Source organism: Typopeltis vanoorti, chromosome 8 (assembly GCF_054136105.1).
Source record: "Typopeltis vanoorti isolate ZY-2024b chromosome 8, IOZ_Tvanoo_1.0, whole genome shotgun sequence".
Taxonomy (NCBI): Eukaryota; Metazoa; Arthropoda; class Arachnida; order Uropygi; family Thelyphonidae; genus Typopeltis; species Typopeltis vanoorti.
Window position 1 is genome coordinate 69,461,598 of NC_143556.1, and position 27,386 is coordinate 69,488,983.

Consider the following 27,386-nt stretch of genomic DNA (forward strand, 5'->3'; position numbering starts at 1 on the left):
ATAAGTACTTACAAGTGCATGCAGACTTTTCTCCTGTCTTCTGATTTTGTAGGGTAGGTAAATATAAATAAAACAAATGAGTAAATCTAAGCGTTAAGAAAAAACATTCATTTATTGTCAAACGTTAATTAGTAAAAACAAAACACATAAAAATAGTAAAACACGTATATTGCAAATTAAGTTCTTAAACGACTCCGATGTTTTTGGGTCTTTGAATTACAAATTCTTTTGATATCAGGCAAAATATTAGAAAGTTGAATTCTCATATTTGGTGTAGCGTCGAGTCTGTTCCTGGACTTATTTGGTTGCAGCATAATATGAAAATCCTGCCTCGCATAAATATGTCGTTGTAAAAGTAAGTAAAACAAGAATAGCTAGTTTTGACATGCTGGGGTACTCTTCTGTTAAATTTGTCCAGAAATCATTTATTGGCAGTTCCTTGTATTTTTGTTTTAAATCAGAGTCACTAATTAAGTCAATTAGATTTTCATAGTCACTTGCGCTGAAGCCTGCTGGCTTAGCTGTCACTGTAAATGAATTCAGAACCCAGGAATTGTCCTCACTGGATTTTGGAAAATATTGCAAAAGGGTTGATTGCAAGTCATGCAAGTGTTCTAAAATTACGTTAGATACTTCTTCATTTACTTTAGAATTTATTTCAGTCAAAAATTCATGCAAGGTGGGAAAAACAATCAAAATTATTCTGTTCAACTGTAGAAATCCAGAATTGCAACTTCCTATCAAAAGATGCAATTTTATCTCTTGTATTAAAAATTATAATATTCTTTCCTTGTAATGATAAGTTAATTTCATTGCACTTTGTAAATATATCTGCCAGATATGCAAGACTTATCAACCATCTAAAATTTCTTAATAATTCTATAAAATTTTGTCCTAAATTATGTGACATCAAGAAGACCATTAACTCACTACGAAGTTCAAAAAGCCTCAGTAATGCTTTTCCTCTGGATAGCCATCTCACTTCAGTATGTAATAAAAGTGCGTTATGTGCACTACCCATTTCATCGCACAAAATTTTAAATAATCTGGATTGAAGTGGTCGAGATTTTACATAGTTGATCATTTTTATGGCTTTATCCAAAATAGTTTTTAAATATGTAGGAATTCTTTTTGTTACTAGTGCTTGTCTATGCAAAACACAATGACTTTTGGTGGCTCTTGTAGCTACTTGCTACGTGTTACAACTCCCTTCATCTTTCCTACCATTGCTTAAGCACCATCTGTACAAATATCAATACACTTCTCCCAACCGATTTCCTGTTTTGTAATATAATTATTAATACAGTTGAATATATCTTCTCCGGTAGTTTTTTCTTGTAGATATTCATACATGAGTAAATCTTCTTCAATACTTTTATCAAATATGCAACGAACAAACACTGGTAATACAGCGAGTCCTGCGACATCTGTAGATTAATTTATTTTGTTCATTCATTCATATATCATTGAGTGTTCGTGCAAGCTCCTGATAAGATAAGTATTATTTTCAGTTATCGTTGATAAAATTACTTAATATTACGTAGTTTTGTTTGCCTTAAGTATTTTAGTGCGTCTGTTTGTGTGTTTTTGGTGTGTTATAACTTATTATTTGATAAAACACGTTGCAATAATTATGGCACCTGTACAAAGGAAAATGGCGGCCAGTAATGATGGTTCGCCATCTTTATCAAAAAATGGCAGTATAAAAGAAATGAGTCAGTGTACTAGCTGTGAAATGTAAGCTTTGCAGAGTGCAGTCGGAGTGTGGATAGATGATAATAAAGGATTGCATGTGTGTAGAAAATGTAGGGAGAATGAGGAATCAAAGTGTATTTCGGATTGTGAGTGTGATATTTTTGTCAAACTTCAGAATGAAGAAAATAGCGATATGACAAGAAACGGCAAGGTTGTACATGAGAATTATGAGAGTGTGAATGTAGAAAGTGTGAATGATAGTATTAATGGTTTCTCAGTGAATAAAAAAGATGAGATAGATGCATTGAGTGAGATCGCGGTTGAATGGTGCGATAGAAAGGGCAAAACAGCAGCTAGAGTGCATGAACAAAAGTCGACTGAATGAACCAACCAATAATAAAAGGTATGACAGGAAAAATAGGCGTATGAATGTGAACATGAACAAAATGAAGGATAGAGTGCTGTATGGAGACTCATTAGTACGAGGTGTGTTAGTAGAGGATTTGACAAAATCGTACCAACCTGGTGCGACCATAAAGGATGTAACTGAGTCTATTAGAGAGCAAAAGGAAAGGGTGAAAGAAATGATTGTTGTGGCAGGTACGAATGATTTGAAAGGAGATAAAATGGAAATGATAGAAGACCTGAATGAATTGTTTGAGGTAGCAAAAGAAAAGAGTGAGAGAGTTAGAATGATTAGTCTTTTGCCACGGTATGACAGTGAAATGTTTAAAAGGAGGGCTATAATTGCGAATGACTTTATGCGTGGGTTATGTATGATGAGTGGTGTGGAATTTGTGGACGTGTGGAGTGAGTTTGATGGGCGAAAGGATCTATATAAGATGGATGGCTTACATTTGAATGGTTATGGTGTAAGAAGACTTGAGAAAGTGTTGCTGAATGTAGTGGATGTGCAAATTCAGGGAAACTAGATTTGTTAAGGGAGGGGAAGTAGATATACAGTCCTTAGGGAGGCAGTTGAATGTAAGAATGAATATAATATGCTAGAGCAAATAAGGACAACAAACCAGAGTGGGATAGTTAATATAAGGCATCAAGGTAGGGTTGGGGCTAATGGGGATCTTAAATTCATGTACACTAATACTAGGAGTATTAGGAACAAGAAGGAAGAGTTTTTGGCCATGGTTGGCACTTCCAGACCACAGGTTATTGGTATTAGTGAAACATGGCTGACTGTAGATGATATAGCTAGTGGGATTGAATGTGATGGGTATAGTGTGTTCAGGAATGACAGGGAGAATAAAATGGGGGGAGGAGTATTGTTGATGATAGCTGATGAGCTACAGCCAAGGAGAATAGAAGTTGAATTGCAAGATAGAGAAAAGAGCACATTTGAGGCCATTTGGTGTGAGATTGTGGCGAGCAGAACTAAATATACAATTGGGTGCTGCTATAGACCAGGTGATGGAAAAGATGGTGGTGACAGTATGCACAAGCAAATAGAAGAAATGGGTGGAAGGAGGGTGATTATTATGGGAGATTTCAACTATGGTCGCATTGATTGGAGTGAGGAGAGGACACATGGGAGGAAGGAATTGGATTTTATGCGGTTATTAAGGGATAACTATCTGCGACAGCATGTAATGGAAAATACTAGCGGTCAGAGAGTGCTTGACCTAGTAATTACATCTGAGGATTTGGCTGTAACAAATATGACCACATTGCCACCAATCGCTGAGAATGATCATAGGGTCTTGACTTGGGAGGTGGCTAAAGGTGTAGAATTTTCAATTAAGACAGGTTACATTTGGAATTATCGGGCTGGAAAGTATGACAAGCTTAGGCGTTTGATTGGCTCAGTGCCATGGCATGTACAACTGCAAGGACTAGAAGTTGATAATGCATGGGAGGTAGTTAAGAAGTGCTTGCATGAAGCAATGGCTGACTGTATACCTAGAGTCCGAATAATAAATCAAGTAGGGGTTAAATGGATGAATAACACCATTAAGCTTGAGCTGCAAAAAAAGAAACAACTATGGAGGGAATTTAAGGAGAAAGGTGACCGGCAGGCACATGAACGGTATAAAGCGCAGGCCAGAAGGGTGACGAGTGTGGTAAGAAAAGCAAAAAAGGATTATGAAAGAACATTGGCCATGCAGGCTAAAGAGAATCCTAAACAGTTTTTTAGATATGTAGCAAGTGAAAGGAAAAATGTACATGGCAGATTGATTTTAAAGAATGCCGATGGTAGGGAGGTAACTGAATCAGTTGAGATAGTTGAGTTACTGAGTGAGCACTTTGCAAGAATATATCATTCAGGTGGTGACATTGAAGAAACGAATAAACCAGTAGATTATACGGGAATTGTGGTGAATGAAGAGGAGGTGAGTAGTCTATTGCATAACCTCAATGTCAATACATCTGTGGGATTGGATGGTATACAAGCTCATGTAGTATGAGAAGCAGCTAAAGAATTTGTCAGTACCCTTGACCATTTTGTTTAATTTGAGTCTCGGGTCTGGGTTAGTCCCGAGCGGGTGGAAGGAGAGGAAAATAGTCCCACTGCATAAAGGTGGTTCGAAGACTGCTGTTGTAAATTACCGACCGATTAGCATATCAGGAATCATTGTCAAGGTCTTAGAGAAATTAGTCAAGAAAAGAATACAGGATTGGATAGATGAAAATGGGATATTGTATGGGGGACAACATGGTTTTGTGAAGGGTAGATCATGCCTCAGTAACTTGCTCACGTTTTATAACACAGTGACGGCTGAACTGGATAGGGGTAATGGGTTTACAGTGATACTACTGGACCTTGCCAAAGCCTTTGACAGGATACCACATGGAACCCTAATCAGTAAACTGTAGCAGATGGGGATAGATATAGGGTTGGTAAGATGGATAGGAGGGTGGTTGAAGGAGAGATACCAGAGAGTGGTTTATTCAGGAGTGGAGTCAAAAAGACGTCTTGTGACTAGTGGAGTGCCGCAGGTCTCTGTTCTTGGACCACTGCTTTTCAATTTGTTCATCAATGATATTGGAAAGGATTTGAGAGGAAGTGTTCACTTGTTTGCTGATGATGCAAAGTTGGGTAGAGCAATTGTGAGTGCACAGGATGTCAAAATTTTACAGGATGATTTGGATAGTTTGGAGGACTGGGCTAGGAAAAATGGATGTCAGTTTAATGTGGCAAAGTGTAAGGTTATGCACTTCGTGGTGAAAAGAATAGCAGCAGTATATTTCATTGGTGGAACCGTACTCCAGGAGATTGATGAGGCCAGGGATTTGGGAGTGCTGGTGGATAGGGAGTGGAAGTTTAGGGGGCACATTGCAAAAGTGACTAAAACAGCTCACCAAATCACTTGGCTTATGAAAAATACTTTAACATGCAGAGACAAACAAGTTGTTGTTCCCCTGTATCGAGCTTTGATAAGACCCCATCTGGACTTCTGTGACCAGTTATGGGCACCAGGGTTTCTTCGTGATGGGGAGGAAGTGGAGAGGGTCCAGAGACGAGTGACCAAGATGATAGCAGGTCTGTGGAATGAACCTTATGAGAATAGGTTGAGGATTTGTGGGTTGCAGAAATTGGACAATAGGCGAAGGAGGGGTGATATGATTGAGACATTCAAATTACTGAAGGGCTTTTATAAGATTGATCCAGAAGATATTTTTGAAAATATGACTGGTGGTGGGAGGACTAGGGGCCATGCATGGAAGCTGGGCAAGAGCGTGGTTGACAAGGGTGTTAGAGCTAGGTTTTTTACTTGGAGAGTGGTGAATGAGTGGAATAAGCTTCCAGAGCCTGTCGTGGGTGCTACAACCGTGAATGAGTTCAAGGCAAGATATGATAGATACTGTGTGAATGTTGAATAGTTGTTCCAGACATGATGTTAGGGCCTCCCTCGAAGAGTCTGTTGACTCCTTGGAGTTTCCCGGAACAATAACAATAATAATAATAATAATAATATTTGCAATGAATATTCACTGCAAAGTCTAAGTCGATGAATTAGCTCTTTTTCTATGTCAGCAGAAAGATCTTTGATGCGGCGTGAAACAGTATCATTTGATAATTGTACTGCATCTATTTTTTAGCAACCTGCTCGTTTAACATGCATGATACAGTGTCTTTCACACAAGGCTTAATGAGCATCTCACTATTGTATGAGCTTCACAATGAAGTGCAATGTGGTAACGCACGCGAAAAGACGCCTCTGTTGCATTTTCAGTTGTAGCAATTGTAGCCATTTGAAGTTTAGATTTTTCTAGCGGGTCACGTCGTCTCTTAAAAAAATGTATATCTTTTCCTTAGTAATCAGTGTGTTTCGTTTCAAAGTGACTACGAAATTTAGCTGGAGCCAAAGAACTGGTTACTAGTATTTTATTACGTAAAACACACATTGCATCAGGAGTATGTGTATTGCCAATACACGTAAATCCATAATTTAAATAACTTTCATGGTACTTCCGTTTTGGTCTGTTCTTAGATGACTCTTGTTCTTTAATATTAGCTTTTGAAGAAACCGCAGTTTGCAATTCCATATCTTCTCCAATCATACGAGTAGATGTGTCAGCAGAAGTACTTGCTCCTCCTTGTGTTAAAGTTCCATCTTTAAACAAGAATCCATGGGTATTTTTTCAATAATATTCAAATTCCAATATTTGTCAGAGCTATAATAAAAACAAATAGAATTGTGCTGTAAAGGTAACTTTAGTATGAAAAACAATAAGATTATAAATAAGAAATGTCGAATAATATAAAAGTAAACGAATAATGCAAAATAGTAAAAAAAGACTGCAACACACGAAAGTAAATATGAATTGTAACAATACTTGTAAGAAAAGTACTAAACCATATCAAATAATGTAAAAGCAATTGTAATAAGAATGATTTGATAAAATGTTCAGTAACAAAAATTAAACAGTTCGAAATAAATCAGATATTAATTATAAAATTAGTTAAAAGAGTAAGAAGAATTATTTTTTAAAAAGCCACCTTGCCTACTACCTACATATGGGAATAAAAAGGCGTTAGCTGATTTTTTTTTTCTGAGGGCCTGGTCCCAACAAATTTACTCGTAAATACCTTTCCAAAATTTTTTAAAGTTCATACATTAACATAAGTATTAATTATTAATTATGGCATAATCATAAAGAGTATTAGTACACTTATGTATACAGTGTGGCATGTTGACAAATATAAATTACATTTAAATTAGTTATCAATCACTGGACTAATGAAATCTTGTAGTATGTCGTAGTTTCTTCAGGCATCATTAAATTAATTTGTGCTGATTTTCATTGACATAACCCATTCTGATCACCAAATATATTTATAATATTATAATAAGTACTTACAATTACAAGTGAATGCAGACTTTTTCTCCTGTGTGCTAGTAGTTTTCCCCTCCTTTTGTACATCCTGGAGATCTTTGTAGGCTTGAGGCAGATGACTCACTATCTGTTCCATCACAAATACCTTCAATAAGAGATTTCTTAATACCAAAATTAAACAAAGTGCCTTACTCTTATTCATATTAGATTTTAGCTCTGTATTCTTTTACTTTTAAAAAAATCACGGCACTCCGGTTTCAGAACAAGCACTTACACACTGCAATACGAACTTGCGAAAAAAGTATTCAGTAGTAATAGATTTGAGAACCGGATACAGACTACCTTGATCTTCAATTTCAGTGGAAAAATTTTCTTTATACTTCCTTGCTGATCGGTCACTGACATTTGCAACGCAGATGTTATTTCGTTCAGTTTTGAGAACACGCCGACCATTGTTGTAATTGGCTTGCAGGCAATTTTTATTATTGGTCATAAATGGCGGTATTCTCTTTCCCGATTGTTGAAAGATTTCAATGTGTGAAAATTAACAATAATTCATGGATATTTCCATGTTTAAAAATATGCTGCTTGGTCACTGACATTTGCTACACAGATGTCATTTCCTTCAGTTTTGAGAACAGAGGATACGACACCAATTGTTGTAATGGGCTTGCAGGCAATTTTTATGACCCATCATAAACAGCGGCATTCCCTTTCCCAAATGTTGAAAGGTTTCGATGTGTGAAAATTAATGATACACAGATGCTATTAGGTGTTCTGGATCTGAGCTTTTCAACATATTCACGAATATTATTCTCCTCAGAATATTTTTACTATTAAAATATTTATTCATGAAAAATGCTTAGAAAACTAAAATGACAAATTCCAGAACTTCTCACGGAACAGTTTGAGAAACCCTGGTTTAGATGATGATGGTAGTTGTGGTTCGCTGTAGTTGGTGGATTGAGTGGTGGAGATGGAGAGCTGTAGAGTAGGTGCCCTCCTTCGATGAATCTTTGGACTCCTTGGAGGTGTCATGTAATAATAATAAATATTTCTGCTGTTTTTCTCTCTCTCTCTCTCTCTGTATGTGTGTGTGTGTGTGTGTGTATATGTATGTGTCCATAGTGCTGTTAAAAAAACATGACTGTATCTATGAGTAGTTAACTTCTTTTGTTGGAAGGACTTACCGTATTTTTCCGTGTATAAGATGCCCCCCATGTATAAGACAAACCCTAGTTTTTTGAACCCAAAATTAAGAAATCAACATCTCCACTGTTTAATCATACACTCAGTGGGAGGAGGAGGTCCAAATTGTCTCTCTGAAGCTTTTTTTCTATGTTCTTATGCGTAATTGATGACTTTTAACTTGAATTTTGAAGAATATGACAATTGTTTTTTATTTTTGGACATTTTTATAGGCTAGTGCTCAAAATATTGTTAATGCATTAATTTACCCCGCCAATGAGTTGCAGACTTATGAATGCTTTCAGAGTTCTGATTGGTTTATTCAGAATCAGCTGTTAATGATGTCAACCGACAGAGTTAACAAAGGCTGGTGATTGGCAGAAGCCTGTTCACGGAGACAAGGTACCAGCAGTTTTGCCATGGCAACTATGGGATCTCTCAACTGGTTATCCCCCATGTATAAGACGACCCCCAAATTTTTGTCTAAAATTTTAGAAAAAAGTATCATCTTATACATGGAAAAAATACGGTAGTTTCAAATCTCAGCTAGGACACATGAAGAACCTTTTTAAGGATCTTTCACCTAATAAAGTTAGCTGCCCTTATACTGAGATAATTTTCTCCAAGAAACAAAAGTTTTTAATCATACAAAAGAGATAAGCTGGCAGAACATATAAAATTAACTGTTCTCATTTAGTTAATTGTGAATCCATTGTGTCACATTATGCTAAATGTGTATATAGTTGGTTGGTTTACAATGTAGATTACTGGTCATAATGCATATCTCTCAAGTTGTTCCCCAGTTCCAAGTTCACTTTCTGGATACCTTCTTGTTTAAGAGACATATTTTAGTGCACCAAAAAAATCCAAGTTCTCAATAATTTTGAGAACTTGAATTTTTCATCAAAATTTGCTCCCCACCCAGATCTGGGTATTCAATCCTATAGACACCCTGTACTCAAGCATCAGGACAATTTTAAACTTTCTGCATTCTTGACTAAACGTTTCTGTTGTTCATTCTGCAAGGATAAAAAAAAAAGTTATCCTGGAGAGGAAACCCTTCCACTTTGTATGAGACCAGCTAACTCACCTTTATTTAAAAGGGGGGAAAAATATATATATATATATATTCCTTGATTCAGCAATAAAAATTGAACTCAGATCTTTTCCAAACAAACAGCATAATATAATACAAAAATTATTAAAGAAAAAAAAAAAGCCACAAACATTCTGCTGAAAATAGTCAGTGCTACATCCACTTCACCACCATTCATAGCATAAACATAGATATAATTGCTGTATCACTAGGACCATTAATGGGCTGGCGACATGTAACATATAGCCACCCCCTATAATATATAGCAATATATAGCCTCTCTGACAAGGTAAGTATCACCACCTTCTCCCAACTAATCTCAACTTCGTGTCCTATGCCACTCCAAATGCTAACTGGGATGACCTTCAGGATTTCTATGCCTCTTTTCCATGGTTTGGTTGTTGTTTCTTCTCTTATGATCTAATCACCTGTTCTGATCAGAGAACTGAAATTATTCTTTGCTGAAATAAGTGTCTTTATTACTCACTCCACTCAAAATATCCAAGCATTCTTCTCCAACAAATGTGTCAAGACATTCCAAACTAAAAATGTAACATACAACTGTGTGGCTCAAGATAAGTACACTAGCATTCAACGAATAAAAAAAAAAATCACATATAACAATCAACAAATACAAAGTATACTTTTTTATGGGCCAAGTGCACTAAATATACCTCCTGCTCAAATGGCAGTTGAACTTTTGGGTTCCTTGGCAAGACTGTTGGGGACAACTTCTGCCCTTCCATGTTTCCAACCTCTCTCTCTCTCTCTCTCTCATCCTGATGGTACAATGATAACATCTCCTAAAAATAAGGCAAACCTCTTTGCATCAGTCTTTCCTCAAATCTTGTTTAGACAGCCACAGAAAATCTTCTTTCCCTATACTACAAACTACCAGCAGTATCCTTCCTCTGATCTTTCACCAGAAGAACATCAGAAAAATACTCACCATCCTTGATACTAAATAAATCTCTTGCTCCAAAGTATCCTTCCAGTTGTAAAAGCTTGTGCTGGAGAATTAACACCCATCCTTTATTACCTTTACCAGCTGTTATACTCTGGCATCTATCAAACAGCATGGAACTCAGACTAAATAAAAGCTTGCTTTTATTTAGTCTGTTTCTAAAAAGGGAAATAAAAGCTATCTTTCCATTACCCTTACCTCAATATTCTCAAAAAAAGTGGTGGAGGAGGTCATCAACTAAAAGCTTTTTCACTACCTTAGAGATGCATCAGTTAATTAGTGGTCACCAATATGGATTTCACCATTATTTTATTTTTAGAAAGTTTTTTCACTTGGTTACAATGTAAATTATGCTTGCCAAGAAATGATATTCTTGTTTAATCCTTTTTCCAAATGTATTTATGTGTGAAATATCTTCATGACTAATCTGCTTGTATGTAGAGGCTGTGGACTTCACATCAATTTCCCCAGTAGCCTACAGTGCAAAACACACTTCCTTTTAGTCATGTATATTGCTATGCATTTTGGGAAATGGTCACTACCCAGACTGATTTCAACCTTTATTGAGGTCTCATCAGCAGGAACCAGATCCAGAGAAAGATACCAGGATTGAATCAAATCAGTGCAGATTTCAAAACAGGTCTGGGTTTTGAAAAAAAACTTGAGGCAAATATAATTTCACCATTCTTGTTCTACAGCAGACCTCAATAACTTTACCCAGTGCCCATTGGACACAGGCTATGAAGGATCTGGAGAAATGCATGTGGATGCTCTTAATATTTTTAAGGTATTTGATTGAGTCTGGTATCACAGCCTTCTTACCAAGTTGCCAGTTTATGGTCTCCCTCCAGTCCTTTGAGAATGCATTGTCTGGTTCCTCTCTGTTTGTTTATTGCATATCATGGTGGCTGGTTTGTTCTCATTTGATTTCTCCATCAATTCTGGAATATCCCAGGGCTCTGTGCTTTTTCTTGCACTCCTCTGCCTGTATATCAGTGATCTCACTAATTTCCAATCCTATTCATAGCTTTGCTGATGATGATGTGTTCAATTTTTCATTGTCAATTATAACCTTGTCATGCTCCAAAGCTTCAAGATCTTCTATAGCCAGTGACTTAAACATCAGTCTTCTAGTCATTCTCAAGTTGGGTGATGATAATTTAGTAAATTATTAATGGCAATAGATTATTGATGGTAATAGATCACAAGAAGTATGTAGTACAGTACCTGGTATGGTATGGTAATGTGCCTTGGTCTTTTATGTAGGAGTTGGGGAAGAAGAATGATGTGCATATTATGATTTAATGGAATGAAGACAGCACAAAGAATATATTAAACAAAGGTTTACTGATTCCAATGTTACGTCTCTGCCACAGAGACATAATCTGGGATATAAAATAAGTATATTGCAATAACACACAAATTACATGAAAAATAAGTGGAAGATGTTAGATGAAGCCTAAAGTACTAAGAGGAGTGTCCACTGTGGATGCTTGGTAAGCAGCCTTAGTTGTTGGCAAGGAAGGCCTAAGAATTACTGTTTCCTAAATCTTGGAAAGTTTCACAAAACCATATTTATTAATATTTAAATTTTTTAAATGGTTTAAAGGTCTTAAATTTTTTTAAAGTTTTTTAAATCTGCTGCTAACTTAAAAAAAAGTCTGTCATGATGTTTGTATTTGCTGCAGTGAAGCATAGAATTTTTTTTCATTTGATTCTGTGCAAAGTATCCAAGGTTATGGTTCAGATACACCTGACTGACCATAACTGCAGCAGAAGATATTTTTTGTGTTCTTAAAGATGAATTTTGGCAGATTTTCCACTCTGACCATAATACAAGTTACAAGCAAAACTTGTTCCTTGTAACTGAAAGAGAGAAAGAGCAAATGAGAGCATCTAGCTTCAAAGAAGTTTGAAAGTGGTACAGAGACTATATTCCTTTAAAGTTCTAGCTATTTTTTCTGAGGAACCTGGATATAGGGAATAATAATCACATTACTGTAATCAGCATTCGAGAAGGATTAGACATAAGGAGAGAGAAGTATTCTATTAATTTTTTTCAGCATTGTCATCATTGTGATGAATAAAGGAGAGTTCAGCTGTGCAGGAAGCCTGGTCGGAACAGGGATTGATGGTTCTGTTAACAAGAGTTTTTATGATACCATATTGTTTGGAAGAAGAATTTTAAATAATCTTAAAATTAACTAAATTCCAAAAACTTTTTTTTTGGATCCATTGGTATTCCAATTGTACTCAAAAGCTTGCTCCAGAACTAACACTTGTGTTATATCAACCTTATGCTCCTTAATACTGTGCTTCCATCTACCCCACTACCTGAACCAAGCCTATATTTAGTTCCTTCCAAGAAAGGTAGAGAAAAGTTTGCCATCAGCTACCGACCTATTGCTCTCACCTGTCCTCTGAAACAAGTCATCAACAATCAACTTTTCACTGCTTGAAGGAACCACAGTTAATCAGTTACCACCAATATGGATTCTACCACTCCAGATCTACTATAGACCTCCTAACCTCTGGGCATGGAAGGTTGGGAAAAACCTGAATGACATTCGCCGAATATTTCAATAGATTTGGCATTGACGCTGCCTCCCATACTCTGTGATTGGATAGCCAGCTCTCTGATTGATCGCTATATATTATATTGAATGCCTCCTCTTTTTGGACTTTCTGATCATTGCAGGAGTGTCCCAGGACTATATTTTGTTTGTATATAAATGATATTCTCTCATTGTCCAATATCTTTTACAAGATAGGGGTGCTTTAAGACATTGTTCTGTTGCCTACCCTCTTTTATAACTGAGTGATCTTCTCTCACTGTATAGTAACCCCATCTTAGTTTTTCCTGATGATAATACACTCTGGTCTTCCTACTCATTTGACAGTTCCAAGGCCAGACATCCACAGCATCAAAATTCTTCTACAACAGACCTTCATGCCATGATGGGGGTGAGGATAACCTAGCTATCTTAATTTCTCCCAAAACAAAGTACTGCCATTTTACTTTAATTGTGAAAAAAATCTCAGTTCAACTTCCATTATCTGTGATAATATAAAAATCACCAGACAGGATCAGATCTCTCTCTCTCTCAGACTGACATTTGCATCTAATCTTTCCTGTCCCAAACACATTATATCTATCGTTTTTTCAGTGTCTACAAACTACAGCATCATTTTCTGCTCAATACACTTCTTTTCATCCACCTAAGTAATAACTAAATTAAACTTGTAAAGAAATTATATTCTTGTTTAATTTTTTTTCCAAATGTAAGCAAACAAAGTTTGCATGGGAATTATTCTCATGATTAGACTTCTTTTATATAGAGGTTGATGACCTCACATCAATTGCTTTAGTATCCCATTAAGACATTATCATGCGACTTATCCTCATGATTAGACCACTTGTATATAGAGGTTGATGACTTCACATCAATTGCTTTAGTATCCCATTAAGACATTAATGATATTTTGAAGACATAAACAAAAAATATAAATAAAAAGATGAATGAAAAATATGGAAGGAAATTTTTGGCATACCTTTTGTAGAATGCTCATGGTTGTCTTCTTTTGGAGCAGCATCAGGAGTATAATGATAAAAATTATATAACTGAACTGAAATATAACAAAGGAAGAAGGGGATGGGGGAAATGTGGAGATGGAAATATTATTATTATTATTACATGACGCCTCCAGGAAGTCCAAAGACTGATCGAGGGAGGTTAACCTACTTTACAACTGCGTCTCCATCAATCACTCATTCCACCAACTACAACAAACTGCAACTATACCAACGCATCTACTGCCCACCACCACTAGTATTTTCACAGACAATCACAAACATTCATGCCTATGGCAGGATTCAAACCCGCAGCCTTTTGGCTAGAGAACGGATACGGATACGCTAACCGCTCAGCCTGGTTGGCCAAGTGGTTGGTTAGCGTATATGTGGGAACTAAAAATGTGGAAAAACAAAGATATGTGAATTAAAAGCCAAATTATCAAAGATGGACTATGATTTTTTTTTTTTTTTTTTAGAAAGGAGAAAGATAAAATATCATAAATGAAGATTAGAGGTGGGAGTTAGCCATTTCGACTGAGTGTCATCTTTGGAGCTCATGGACAAAGTGGAGGCTATATCCTGTTGGTTTAGTGCTTTTGCCTCAGGTTTATCTGTGTTGCTTTCCATTGGTAGGGATCTTGACCTAATTTTCATTTTGTGGAGCTTCCAACTCTCTAAGATTACATAGGGGGTGGTGGATGTTTATGGATTTTTTGTCACATTTAAATGGCTGTGGTTGCATCCTTAGCATTATTTTGCTTTTCTGTATAATAAATTTAGTTTAATCCTTTATCCAAGTGTGAGCAAACAAAGTTTGCGCCTGAAAGTATCTTCAGGACTGGGGTAAGGTGGTACAACACCAGGGCAACTCCTTGCAAAGGTGGAGCAAGCTATCCACTTGGGCCTGGCTCCCACTGAAGAGACCTCAATAAAGGTCAAAACTAGTCTGGATAGTGGCCCTTCCCTTAATGCATAACATTAGACATATCTGCAAGGAGATGTGTTTTGCATTATAGGAGATACTGAGATAGGAGTGTTGGTAGCTTGCTCCGCCTTTGCAAGGAGTTGCTGTGGTGTTGTACCACCTTACCCCAGTCCTGAAGATACTTTCAGGTGCAAACTTTGTTTGCTCACACTTGGATAAAGGATTAAACTAAATTTATTATACTCTAACCAAGTGAAAAATAAACTTTAAACATCTTTCTCTAAATCCAGAGTAATTTATTAAAAAAACGGTGGCACACCATTTGGCAACTCCTATAGGTAGAGATGACATGCTAATGCTTCTGCCTGGTATCTCCACTTGGGCCTGGCTCCCACTGAAGAGACCTCAATAAATTTTGACCTCGTCGATATCTGGAGGCGGAATAACCCCGCCAAAGTAGAAACTACGTGGGGCCGCGGCCAGATATCGACAAGACTAGACAGGGTGTACGTGTCCCAAAACTTGGAACAATATGTTCAGAGGATACGTCACACCGCAGTGCATTACTTGACAACCGACCACAAGATGGTCATACTAAAAATCACGCTCCCAGAGGTGATGGAAACAGCCAGAGGTCCTTGGAGGCTCCCTCCCACCTTCCCCAGTCTTTTCAGCAACCAGCTACAGAACCTCTGTGACAGATGGACAAACACCAACTGGGACTGGGAAAACTGGCTGACCTTCAAGAGGCAGGCTAGGGAACTGTTCCAAAAATGCAGATGTGAAAGGGCCTACCAACAACGCAAAAGGCTGAGGGATCTCTACAGGGAACTCGGCTGGTACCGGACAAACGAACGGAGCGGAGTTTCCTGCGGAGATCTCATCAGACAAGTAGAAATAGAACTGCAGCAAGAGCGGCAGAGTAGAGTCGAGGACCTCGACTTTCGAACGAGACTCTATCTCAGACATTTGGAAACACCTTCCGCCGCATTCTACAACCAACAACGGGTGGTGGCTAATGATTAGAAAATGATTCACCAGATCGAGGAGAAGGGCCAGATTTTACGCTCAACCCACGAAATACTCCGTCACTTTCATCAGCAGTATATCGGTATCTTCTCTGACCGGCAGGGCACGGATGACTTCAATGAGTGGGACGCAACACGTTTTCTCGATCATCTTAGTGCCCTGCAGGACAGGCCGATAACTGCAGCTGAATTAAAGGCCACGTGCAGAATGATGAAAACAAAGAAGACCCCAGGGTCAGACGGACTGGGGATAGAATTCTATAGATCTATCTGGGAATTTGCATTGGCAGCGTTAATAAACATCTTTAACGAATTCCTCACTTCGGGAAACATCCCCGAGGAATTCGTTAAGAGCCACACCATCTTTATCCCCAAGAAAAACCGAGATCGGACTTTGTTGAATAACTGGCGTCCAATCTTCCTAACCAACGTAGACTACAAGATTTTTGCAAAAATTATCTGCACGCGCCTTAAGGGCGGTATCGAAAAAATAATAACAAGCTCACAGGTCTACGGGATCCCTGGTAGATCTATGGAATTCAATCTCTTTTTGTTAAGAGACTTGATCAAACTGGCCAAAGAGAAAAAATACCCCCTGGCACTTCTCTCCACCGACCTGGAGAAAGCGTTTGACAGCGTCAACCACGGGTACTTGCAGAACATCCTACAAAAAACAGGCGTGGGCCTGAGACTTCGGCGTACAATTAAAAACATGTATGCGGAAGCCACGACCCAACTATCTATTAATCGTTTTCTAACAGAACCAATCCGCATAAAGAGAGGGGTTAGGCAAGGCTGCCCGCTAAGCCCCCTCCTCTTCTCCCTAGTATTAGAACCCCTAATCAAAAGAATTGATAACACCCCCGCAATTAACGGTATTCCACTGCTCCAAAGCTCCAGACAATGCAAAATAGTGGCATATGTGGACGATGTAGTGGCTACACTCAGAGACTCTGAGTCCATCTATATCTATCTGCACACGCTGAAAAAATTCAGCATAGTCAGTGGTCTTCGCGTTAATGCACAAAAAACCAAAATCAAAAGTTTCGGAAATTTCCATAGCACTGGACTTCCCTACGGTTTAACGCTACAGACACAGCCCCTAACTATACTAGGCATGCCCTTTTCAGACACCCTAGCACTACCAATCCAAAAATTGCAGGAGACAAGCAGGGAAAGGATAAGGATGTTCAAACCAACCTTCTTCTCCTTTTATGGCAGAGCGACAGTAATAAAAACAATCGTCACCCCAATGCTGATGCACACTGTCAATATCACAGGCATCACACTGGCACAAGAAAATAAGTTATCAAAAGAACTCCTGGATTTCTTCTGGAATGGGAGAAAACGCGAAGTAAAGAAAGAATACCGACAACTCAAACAGGAAGAAGGGGGTTATGCTCTGCCCGATCACAAAAGCTTGCTACAAGCAAACACGTTCAAAACCGTACGGAAGGCCTTAAACTCCAACCACATTTCTGGCCTACTAATTAGATATTTTATAGGACTTTTCCTCCCCCTCTTTGGGATCACGGACTATGCTGGACCCCGCGCAAGGGGGGTGCCCAAGTGGTACCGTACAGTAGTGAAATCGATCACAACACTCAGAGACAGAGGAATAGCAATCCTCACACACAAACCCAAAGCAGTATACTGGGATTTCTTCCAGCTTTCCAGGTGTGATACACCTAATCTTAGTACAAATAATGAAATTCTCTTCAGAAACATCAAAAATAGCTGGGGACAGCCTTTTCATCGGGATCTAGCCTGGAGAATAGCCTACGGGTGGCTCCCGGTGAAACAGGTGAAATCCCAGTATGTACCTAACCCGTGCGACCCATTCTGCGATGTCTGCAGGGACGTGGAAACGGTGGACCACTTCTTTTATTTTTGCCCACCAGCCCAACGCATCTGGCTGAGACTCAGCACAGCATTGGGAATCCCCATGCTGACAGTAGAAGAGGTCGTACGACTACAATTCCCGCCACCAGTCCAAAAAACCCAAAAGTTCGCTATCTTCCTAATCAATGTACTAAAATATCACATCTGGAAAGTACAGAAAAAATCCCAGGTACGAGACGCAAATTTAATATATGCAAGAATAAGAAAAGGTTTCTTTTTCTACTTACCCAAATTTCTTGCACAAGAAAGGCACTTACTAGGAGACTTTAAATTTGTGAATCAATACTGCAAACCACCGACAATATGCTTTCTTATACAGGGACGCATCAAGCCCTGTATATCTCTTTAGAACCCAAAAAACCCACTATCCCCCCCCCACCCCAGGAAAACGAATAACCACTCTGTCTCCCCTAGCCACAAAGCTTTAGCTGGCACGGTTTCTTTACTCCAAACAAGGGGGGGAGAGCTGAGAACCCGGGCAGCGAAGGCTTACTGCGAGGCGGTGCCGCTCCTCGTGAGCGGCATCTCCCAGGCCAGTCTCTTCCCCATTCTAAGTCCCAGTGGTACCAGGTATACAAGTTCCTCAGTAAGTTCCTATTCATTCCTACTTACCGGACCTTAAGTCCTGTTATTTTAGATTTAAAATAAATATTTAAATAAGTCCTATTATTTACATCTTGTCTTTAAAAAAAAAAAAAAATTATTTACCTGGAATAAAAATAAGGATATTATATCTAGTAACATAAAAAGAACCTCCATTAACATTGGAGTAAATCATTACTTTAGATAAAATAATATGTGAACTATAGACAAAAGTCTATGTTTAACCTTTTTTCTGAACAGATAAATTGAGATTATATGTTACAGACCAATTAGCCAATAAGGCTAAACAGGTTGACTGAGGCCTCTTTTTACCTCCTACTATCCTACTCTATCTTATATCATACTCCTCTTTTACTGTCTGCTGATCCTCAGCATGCTTTATTCTCCAAAGGCCAATGATGAGAGACATGAACTCCCATTCTACCTCAATAAAGGTCGAAAGTAGTCTGGGTAGTGGCCCTTCCCTTAATGCATAACATTAGACATATCCGCAAGGAGATGTGTTTTGCATTATGGGAGATACTGAGATAAGAGTATTGGTAGCTTGCTCCACCTTTGCAAGGAGTTGCCCTAGTGTTGTACTACCTTATCCACGTCCTGAAGATACTTTCAGGCGCAAACTTTGTTTGCTCACACTTGGATAAAGGATTAAACTAAATTTATTATACTCTAACCAAGTGAAAAATAAACTTTCAATTTGCTTTTCTGTATGTCTAATATTATGGCTTTTTCAATTTGCTTTATGTGTTTGTTCAAGAGTTTTGTTTTTTGGTTTTATTTTGTTTTTACACTTCTTATTACTTAAATATTCTGGGATTGGTATATTGCATTCACAGAAGTGTTCCTGTAGTCTTGCCCATAATGATCTAATCATGGAACTTGTGGTGATATTGCAGTTGTACTGGCAAGGAAATTTGTGTACTTTGTTGTGGCATTCTGATGTTTTATTGTATGTGTGAAATTTGGTAGGTTTTAAGAGTTTTGTCAATTTTTGATTCATTGTAAACTCCAATTTATAGTCAGTGTGCTTAAAAATATATTTATAGGCTTTGTATGTGTTTTGGATATATGGCAGTCTAATGATTTTTTGTGTTGGGAAGGTTGCTTTGATTATTTGACTATTTTGATGGTTTTCTGTTTGGTTAGCATAATTTATTAGTTGTTTTGGATAATTTCAGTTTCTAAATGTCTGTGTTAATTTCTTAATTTCTGTGTTAAGATAATTATATGTAGTCAAAAATGTGTATGCATTTATAAATTGTACTAGAATGACCGATTTTTTAACAGAATAAGGATGATATGAGTTAAAGTGGAGGTTAATTACCGATATGTGTAGGTTTGTGGAATATTTTTGTGGCTGTTTTGTTGTAGGTTCTAATTAATATTAAATTTAGGAAATTTGTGGATTTTTCATGTTCTGTTTAGTCTTTAGTCTATCGCTGAAGTCATTAAGGGATGCTTGTAAAGAGATAATGCATTGGTTCTCCAATGTATAGACCATTGTCCTCCACATATCAGCCATAAAAAGTAATGGTGGTGGTGGGGGGGGGGGGGGGGGTTAAATGTGATAGAAACAGTTCGGCTAATTGTTTACTAATATTTTGGCCCATTGGGAGTCTGAACATTTGGATATAGATGTCATTGTTAAAAAAAATTGCTGAAATTATTAATGTTGTTAATTTTGTTTGTGATCCTAAGGTGTGGTCTTCTAGGAGTAATGTATGAATGTTGTCTAGCGTTCTGTTGATGTAGCTGTTGCAGCCAATGAAGTGAGGACTTCTTCGTGGGAAAGAGTTAGGGTTGATATTTTTTGAAATAGGTCATCTGTGTTTTTAATTTAGACCTGGTAATGGGTTGTCTAGTAATGGGTTGAGTAGTTTTACTAAGAATTTTGATAAAGGTGATGTGGTAGTGCTTTTATATGAGATTATTGGGTGTATGGTTAGCCTTCTTTATGGATTTTAATTTGTCCAAATATGTATGGAGTACATGTGGTGTGGGGTATTGTATTTTTCATTGTTATTTTATCTATCTTATTTTGATTTTTTAATTCGTGTAGTATACAGTAATACCCCGACTTACGTGAATCCGGAGTTATGCGGTTTCTTATATGTACGTATTCCCTTCATGCCTCACCACCGCCGGCCGCATTCACCAGTGTCGCACATGCTGTGAACAAGCACTGACTTGTTTCGCGCGGTCTCCATTCATACACGATTTTTATAGTCTACAAAATCACATAAAAAATAATAATGTCGTCCAAAAGAAGCAAGTCTGATTCTTCTACAGCTAGCAAGAAAAGAAAAACATTGACTTTGGAAATAAAACTCAACATTATTAAGGATTTTGAAGGCAGAATGAAAATTTGTGAGCTATCAAAGAAGTTCGATCTACAGGAATCCACAGTAAGAACAATCATGAAAGATAAAGAAAGAATTCTCGCTGCTGTGAAAAATGCCCAATCATTGAATTCAAGCATAATTCGTAAACGTCATGGGATTATTGGTGAGATGGAAACGATGCTTAAATTATGGTGTGATAATCAAGTGAGAGTAAAAAATTGCCCAGTTGATCAAACGATGATATGTAGCCAAGCCAAGCTGATTTTTGAGAGGCTAAAAGTAGAAGCTGGAGAAGCTGCCAAAGAAGAAAATTTCGTGGCCAGTAATGGTTGGTTCAACCAATTTAAAAATCGCTGTAACTGGCACAGCATCGCGGAGAGTGGAGAGGTGGCAAGCGCTGATAAAGAGGCTTCGTCTGCTTTTCCTGCGACACTTAAGGCTATCATCGAGGAAGGTAGCTATAGCAGTCAAACCATATTTAATGTAGACGAGACCGGCTTGTTCTGAAAAAAGATGCCTAAGAGAACTTTCATCGCACGTGAAGAAAGAAGCAATGTTGGATTGTATTTTTATTTTGCTATTTATGATGTTATTTATTTTATGAAATATTATTTCTTTGTTGAGGTCTGTTTCTAGTTTAACCTGGATTTCAATAATAATGTCTTCATTTGGCATGTATATTGGGGATATTTCAAAGTTTAGACACCTTTATTTAGAATCTTTCTTTTAAGGTTACACAGCGATCAGCATTCATCTTTATGAATTTAAGGACACAAAACACATGTGTTGAAAAGATTATTTTACTGATTAATAATAAAATAATAACTTTACGTTTCGACCCCTGTATTGAGGTCATCATCAGAAGGATATGTGTGTATAAGAACCAAGCTACATGCTGTTGCCCTCTATACAGGTAAATTACATCTACGTTGTTAACTAATATTTTTTTCTTAGCCTGCCCTCTAGTGATAAAAAAAAATAAAAATAATAATACATTAAACTCTGCTAAAGTCCTCACGTACTAGGATTCTTCTGGAATTATAGAGTTCATATTGTTATGTTACGATTATCTTCTGGATTTGTACAGTAAGGATGCTATTGAATGTTCGGGGGGGGAGAAAAAAAAAACTTCAAGACTTCTTGTATTGAGATTTTTCTTTGTGGTTGCTATGAAGGTTGCAGATGGGTCCTCCAGATTCTTGGAATGGTAATGGTTAGACCATCACTTTTATTCAGATTCGGATCATGTTTGAGCATTTCACATGCTTCCTTGAATTTCCACTCGAACCAGGTTTTGGTGCGGTGTAGGGATTTGGTACCTTTCCAATTAATTCTGTAGTATGTTTGGAGTGTGTGGTCAGAAAGGCTGGTTTTTTAAAAATGGAGGTATTTTATGTGTTGTTTGTGTTCATCCTTCCTGATTGGGATGGTTCGCCCTGTTTCCCCCTATGTATGGTATGTTACATATGCATTGTATTTTGTAAACCCCTGGGTGGGCTAGGTGTGGCAGAGGATCCTTGGAAGAACTGTGTAGGTGTCTTAATTTTGTCGGGGGTTTAAAGGTGGTTTTGATGTTGTATTTGTGTAATGTTCTGTCTATTTTCTCGGAAATGCCTCTAACATATGGTATAGCAATAGCATTCTTGAAATCTTTTTTGTTATTAGTGGTATCTTTGTGGAGGATCTTGTGAATGGTTTTTATACTGTATCCATTTTTTATAAAGGTATGTTTGATGGTCTCATATTCATGGTTAAGAGCTTGTTCATTTGAACAAATAGTTTGAGTGCTGTGTTTAAGGGTGCTTATGACTCCTAGTTTTTGTGTTGGGTAGTGATAAGAAGTTTTGTGTATGTACTGGCCTGTGTGTGTAGGTTTGCGGTAAACTGAGAAGGAGAGACAGCCTGAAGGAAGACGTGTGACAAGTATGTCTAGGAACGGAAGAGAGTTATTTTTTTCTATTTCAGTGGTGAATTGGATGCGTTTGTGTTGTTTGTTCAGGTGGCTAAGGAATGTATTTAGTGCTTTGCGGCCGTGGGGCCAAATGGCGAAAATATCTTCGACGTATCTGAGCCAAATTTTGGGTTTTAGGCAAGCCGACTCTAGAGCTCATTGCTCAAAGTCTTCCATATAAAAGTTCGCTATTGGGGGGGAAAAGTGGTGAGCCCATGGCTGTACCCTCTTTTTGAAGGTAAAAATTATTTTGCCACACGAAATATCCAGAGCGGAGTATGTGGGCAAAGAGAGCTGTGATGTCGTGTGGAAATATGTTCTGTAAGAGCAAGATAGTATCATTGATTGGGACATTGGTGAAAAGGAAAGTTATGTCAAAGCTGACTAATAGATCTTGTTCATTGAGTGTAATGTTTTTAATTTTGTTTATGAAATGTTGCGTATTTTTTATGTAGGAAGGGGAATGACCAACCAATTCCTTGAGTGTGGCCGCTAATTTTTTGGCTAAGTGGTAATTTGGGCTGTTGATTCCTTCCACAATTGGACGTAAAGATGTGTCGGTTTTGTGTACTTTTGGCAGGCCATAAATTCTGGGCACGCAGGCATACTGCAGTATTAATTTTTTAATTGTTTCTTCCGGCCAAGACTGATTTAAGTAGTTCAGTGGTTTTCTTTTTGTTGCGTTGCATGTGGTTGTAATTTACCATTTGGTAGGTGTTGTGGTACAATACCAAATGGTTCATTTTTTCTATGTATGTTGTCCGATTTAAAACAACAGTGGCATTCCCTTTATCTGCTTTTGTGATAATAATGTCACGGTTATTTTTTAGGGATTTGAGGGCCAGTTTTTCAGCTTTGTTTAGGTTGCTGCTTAATTTTTTGGTTGAATTTAGTAAACAGGCAGTTTCCATCCGTATTTTGTCAGCTAAATTGGCGGGGAGGGATCTTTATTTAGAATGGTAGTTTTATCAGGTGTGGGGTTATATATTAATATCAATTTTAGAGGAGCATGGAAAATTTCCAGAAATAATGTTTATTCTTAGAATACTATTTTAATATATGGGGCAATACACCAACACTTCTCTAAAATTTTTGATGCTGTGTAGAAAAGGACAGTCTGATTAATTAATGATACCTCTCTCTCGCACACACACACACTGACTTGCTTCAACCACTTTCTCACAGTTTCAATGTGATATCTCCTTTACAGTTACTTCCATGGATACCGCTATGCTGAACTAGCATCAATTATTCATGTTTTCCACTAAACCAGTTATAACATGAGCAACAGTTGCCCAGCATCTTTTTGCACTTCAACTACATATCAATAACAATTTGCATACCCACCAAACCTGTTTCTCTTCTTCCTTTTTCATATCATCTGCCCCTGTTCTCTAGAATAGCCTTCCTTGGAAAATTTCCCCAACTGAAAACTTCCAAGTTTTCAAGAAAAATATCAATAGGTTCTTTCTTTTTTATGTCTGGCCTACACAAGTCTGCAGCTTCTTGTGTGTGGGATTGATATTGAACAAAAAAAAACAAAAAAAAAACAAAGGGGGGGGGGTCCAGCTGTTAGATCCTGAATGGAGAACTTTACAAGTAAATTCTTTATTCAGGATTTAACATGATAAATATTACTAATTAAGGAGATGCCTGCACATCAGCTAATAATTATGAGAAATTTCTTTATGGTATGTGATAATGTGTAGTCCATATGTGCCATGTATTGAACTTTATTTCTGTATAACTGAAATGAGAAGCAGAGAATTTTGTGTCAGAATAGTAAGAATTATGTAAGAGAATTGTTAAGTTATTTGTAAATCTCCCATTAAGCTGTCTAGTACATTATGAAATTTCCAGAAAGATAATATGTAGTAATCCGGAATAATCGTGTATAATCTGTACAAGTCGAGCGTAGCGATGGAGGCTGTACCTACGTGGAAAGTGATGTCAGAATGACTACCTGGAATAGGGTAACCTAACAGATTAGGGAGAGTGTAGGATCACCCAAGGGGCATGAACGATGGGGTTTGTGGGTAAAAAACACATCGAACAGAGGGCCCTGAAAGGGTGAATAAAAGACGATGCGCGCCATATTAAGGGGCTTTTTCTTCTTTGGTTCCTGGATTCCAGTTTCAGGAAGTTTGTCAGAGGATTCGTGAGAGAGAGAGAGAGTGGTGGGTTGACTACTGTGATGTCGGATGATGAGGCCTATTCTTGAGGAGAACGCTTGAGGATTTCCAAGCGAAGCTGATCATGTTATGTGGCCTGTGCAGAATCGAGCCTTCAAATAAAGTCCCATCGAGGAGAACAGAGAAAATTTCCTTTATAGAGCGGTAGACAGCACACCACAGTCAGGAAATGAGCCAAAGAAAAGCGTAGTGCATCGCCAAGCACAAAGACAGCCAATAACTATACAGTAAGGTAATCCAGATCTACATGAGATGGCAGCATGAAATCAGAAAGGATCCGGTAATGTGAAGAATTTCATTCTGTGTAAAAAATCGCTTAAAAGAATAAGAAATTTGTGTATACTGTAAACTAAGGACACTAATAGAGGACTTTTAAGTGAGAATTTGATTTAATTAGTTAAGACCCCATGGAACAAAGAAGAATTGTTGATAGGCAGTACTTTGATTGAGAATGGCTAGGTTTGCCTAATGAAATTTAGAATTAAGATGGTTATTGATAGAGTATTAATGAAAATGTTGAATGCGTGTTCTGTGAATAACTTGTGAAAGGAATTATATCCTAGTAGTGTTATGCTTACACTTAATCTTATCCTTTTGTAATTGAAGGATTTAGCTTACTCAAATTCATATTGTTGTGATTTAGTATGAACCTTAACTTAGAGTGAGTTTTGTTCTATTTGAATTTTCTTAACTGTAAATGGTTTGTGCTTTTCCAATAAACATATTTTGTACCTTATGCCTGAGTTTATGCCTGATTACGAATTCAAACCACCACTTATGAAATAGAACCTTTTGGCAGGAAGGAATTAGATATTATTGCTTAAGTGAGATTCAGGTCACGACTGCCAACTGAATCTGCACAGCGCTAGCGTAAGATTAATAACTGTGTGTGTATCCCTTTAGAATTTAGAATTATTTCCCTGAACAAGAGTCTCTTTTGTTATAGGATATTGGCTCTCGCAGCATAAAAATAAATTTTGCCAATATCCGAAAAGGAAATAGTACTGAATTATTATTTTAAGGGCACAACAGTAGATTAGAAAGCTGGCTATTTAGAGGTAGAACAAGGTAAAATATAGAGAAAGTAACGACGTAACACAGCCATGGTGTTAGTTGCTTATAATAAGAACAGCAACATATGATAACAGGAGTATTGTAATAAATATAAAAATAATCTTTTACACATAATAATGAAAACTTAATAAGACAATAGTAGCAATTTTTTTTTTCAAGGTGAGAATAGATAGCCTACATCCAAAATGGAGTTCTTCTCTACAAATAGGTGTTATATACCAGTCTCCAGAAAAATTACATCTTCCCGTATCAGCTTTATCAATAAAAAAATCATCGTGGATAATCTGTGGAGATTCTATTTTTCATAATGGTATTAAGGTGAGTAACCATATTTATTACATAATATAGTATGGATTGATTATAAAAATTTATTATTTTATTCAAAAATTAAGATATAAAATTAAAGCCTATTTTTATTTTATGGTATTTCTCTTTAAGCTGAGTGATAAGTCACTTAAATGTTAGTTAACTAAAAGATCAGAATACTTATAGAAGAAAAATACTAAACAACTTAGACACTAAAAAGTCTTCTGGTCCAGATGGCATCTCTTTAGTTGTACTCAAACATTGTGCTCCTGAGCTAATTCATTCCTCTGTCTTATCTACAGTCTTCTGTACTTAGCTGACATTTATCCCAACACAGAAACAAGCATATATCCAGCCTGTTCCAAAAAAGAAAGATAATATTCTACCATCAAACTACTGACCAATTGCCATCACTCCAATCTTCTCCAAACTAATGGAGAAAGTCATCAACAGTCAACACCACTATGAATTCCACCAATCAAGATCCATGGCTGGCCTCTTAGCCTACATCACCCACCACTAGACATTTGTCATGGAATGGTTCAGAGAAACATGTGCTTTCGCGCTTATATTTTCAGAGCTTCAAATCATGTCTGGCATCAAAGCCTACTAAGTAATTTGCCATCCTTCAGTCTCTCTGCCACCCATTGTAATTAGGGCCAGATTTCTCTCTGTTCATTCACTGTTTGTCATGTGGATTACTCCATCTCTTCTAGCTTTGCTACAAATGCAGAAGTGTCTCAGTGCTTTGTTCTATCGCCTACCGTCTTTCTCCTATACATAACAATCTACTCTGAATCACCATTAATCTTATTCACAGCTATGCTGATAATAATACACTCCATCAATGCTCAGATAACACTGATCTCCATGCTATCCTTCAATGTCACCAAAAGCAGTCTTGCCTTTTCTCTCATAAAACCAATCTCAACTCATTTATCCTTTCCCTCAGTAATACACATCAACAGAAAGGATTAGATTTCTCTCTGTGTGTGTGTGTGTGTGTGCACGCACTGACATTTACTCTCCCCACCCTCTCTCTCTCTCTCTCTCTTCCTCAGCCTCTAAAAACTAAGCATATATGCATACTCTTCTCCTCATGGTAATATTTATCACCCACACTCACCCAGCTATTTATGCTATACAAATCTCAAATCCACTCATCTTTAGATTACTGCATACATAATTGGGAGTGGGGCACACAGGAACTCTAAAAATTCTCTGGTGGACAGAGATTTGAAGTTCAGAAAC

General features: G+C 37.4%; 1 protein-coding gene across 3 annotated transcripts in view; it reads left to right on the top strand.

Annotated features, from left to right (window-relative positions):
- Positions 1-27,386, top strand: part of Neurl4 (neuralized E3 ubiquitin protein ligase 4) — a 646,806-nt gene that overhangs the window by 474,662 nt on the left and 144,758 nt on the right. For all 3 annotated transcript variants that reach the window (XM_090397278.1, XM_090397280.1, XM_090397281.1), the window contains one exon: positions 25,989-26,147. In XM_090397278.1, the coding sequence (XP_090253404.1) occupies positions 25,989-26,147 (159 nt within the window). The remainder of the gene's footprint in view (positions 1-25,988; positions 26,148-27,386) is intronic.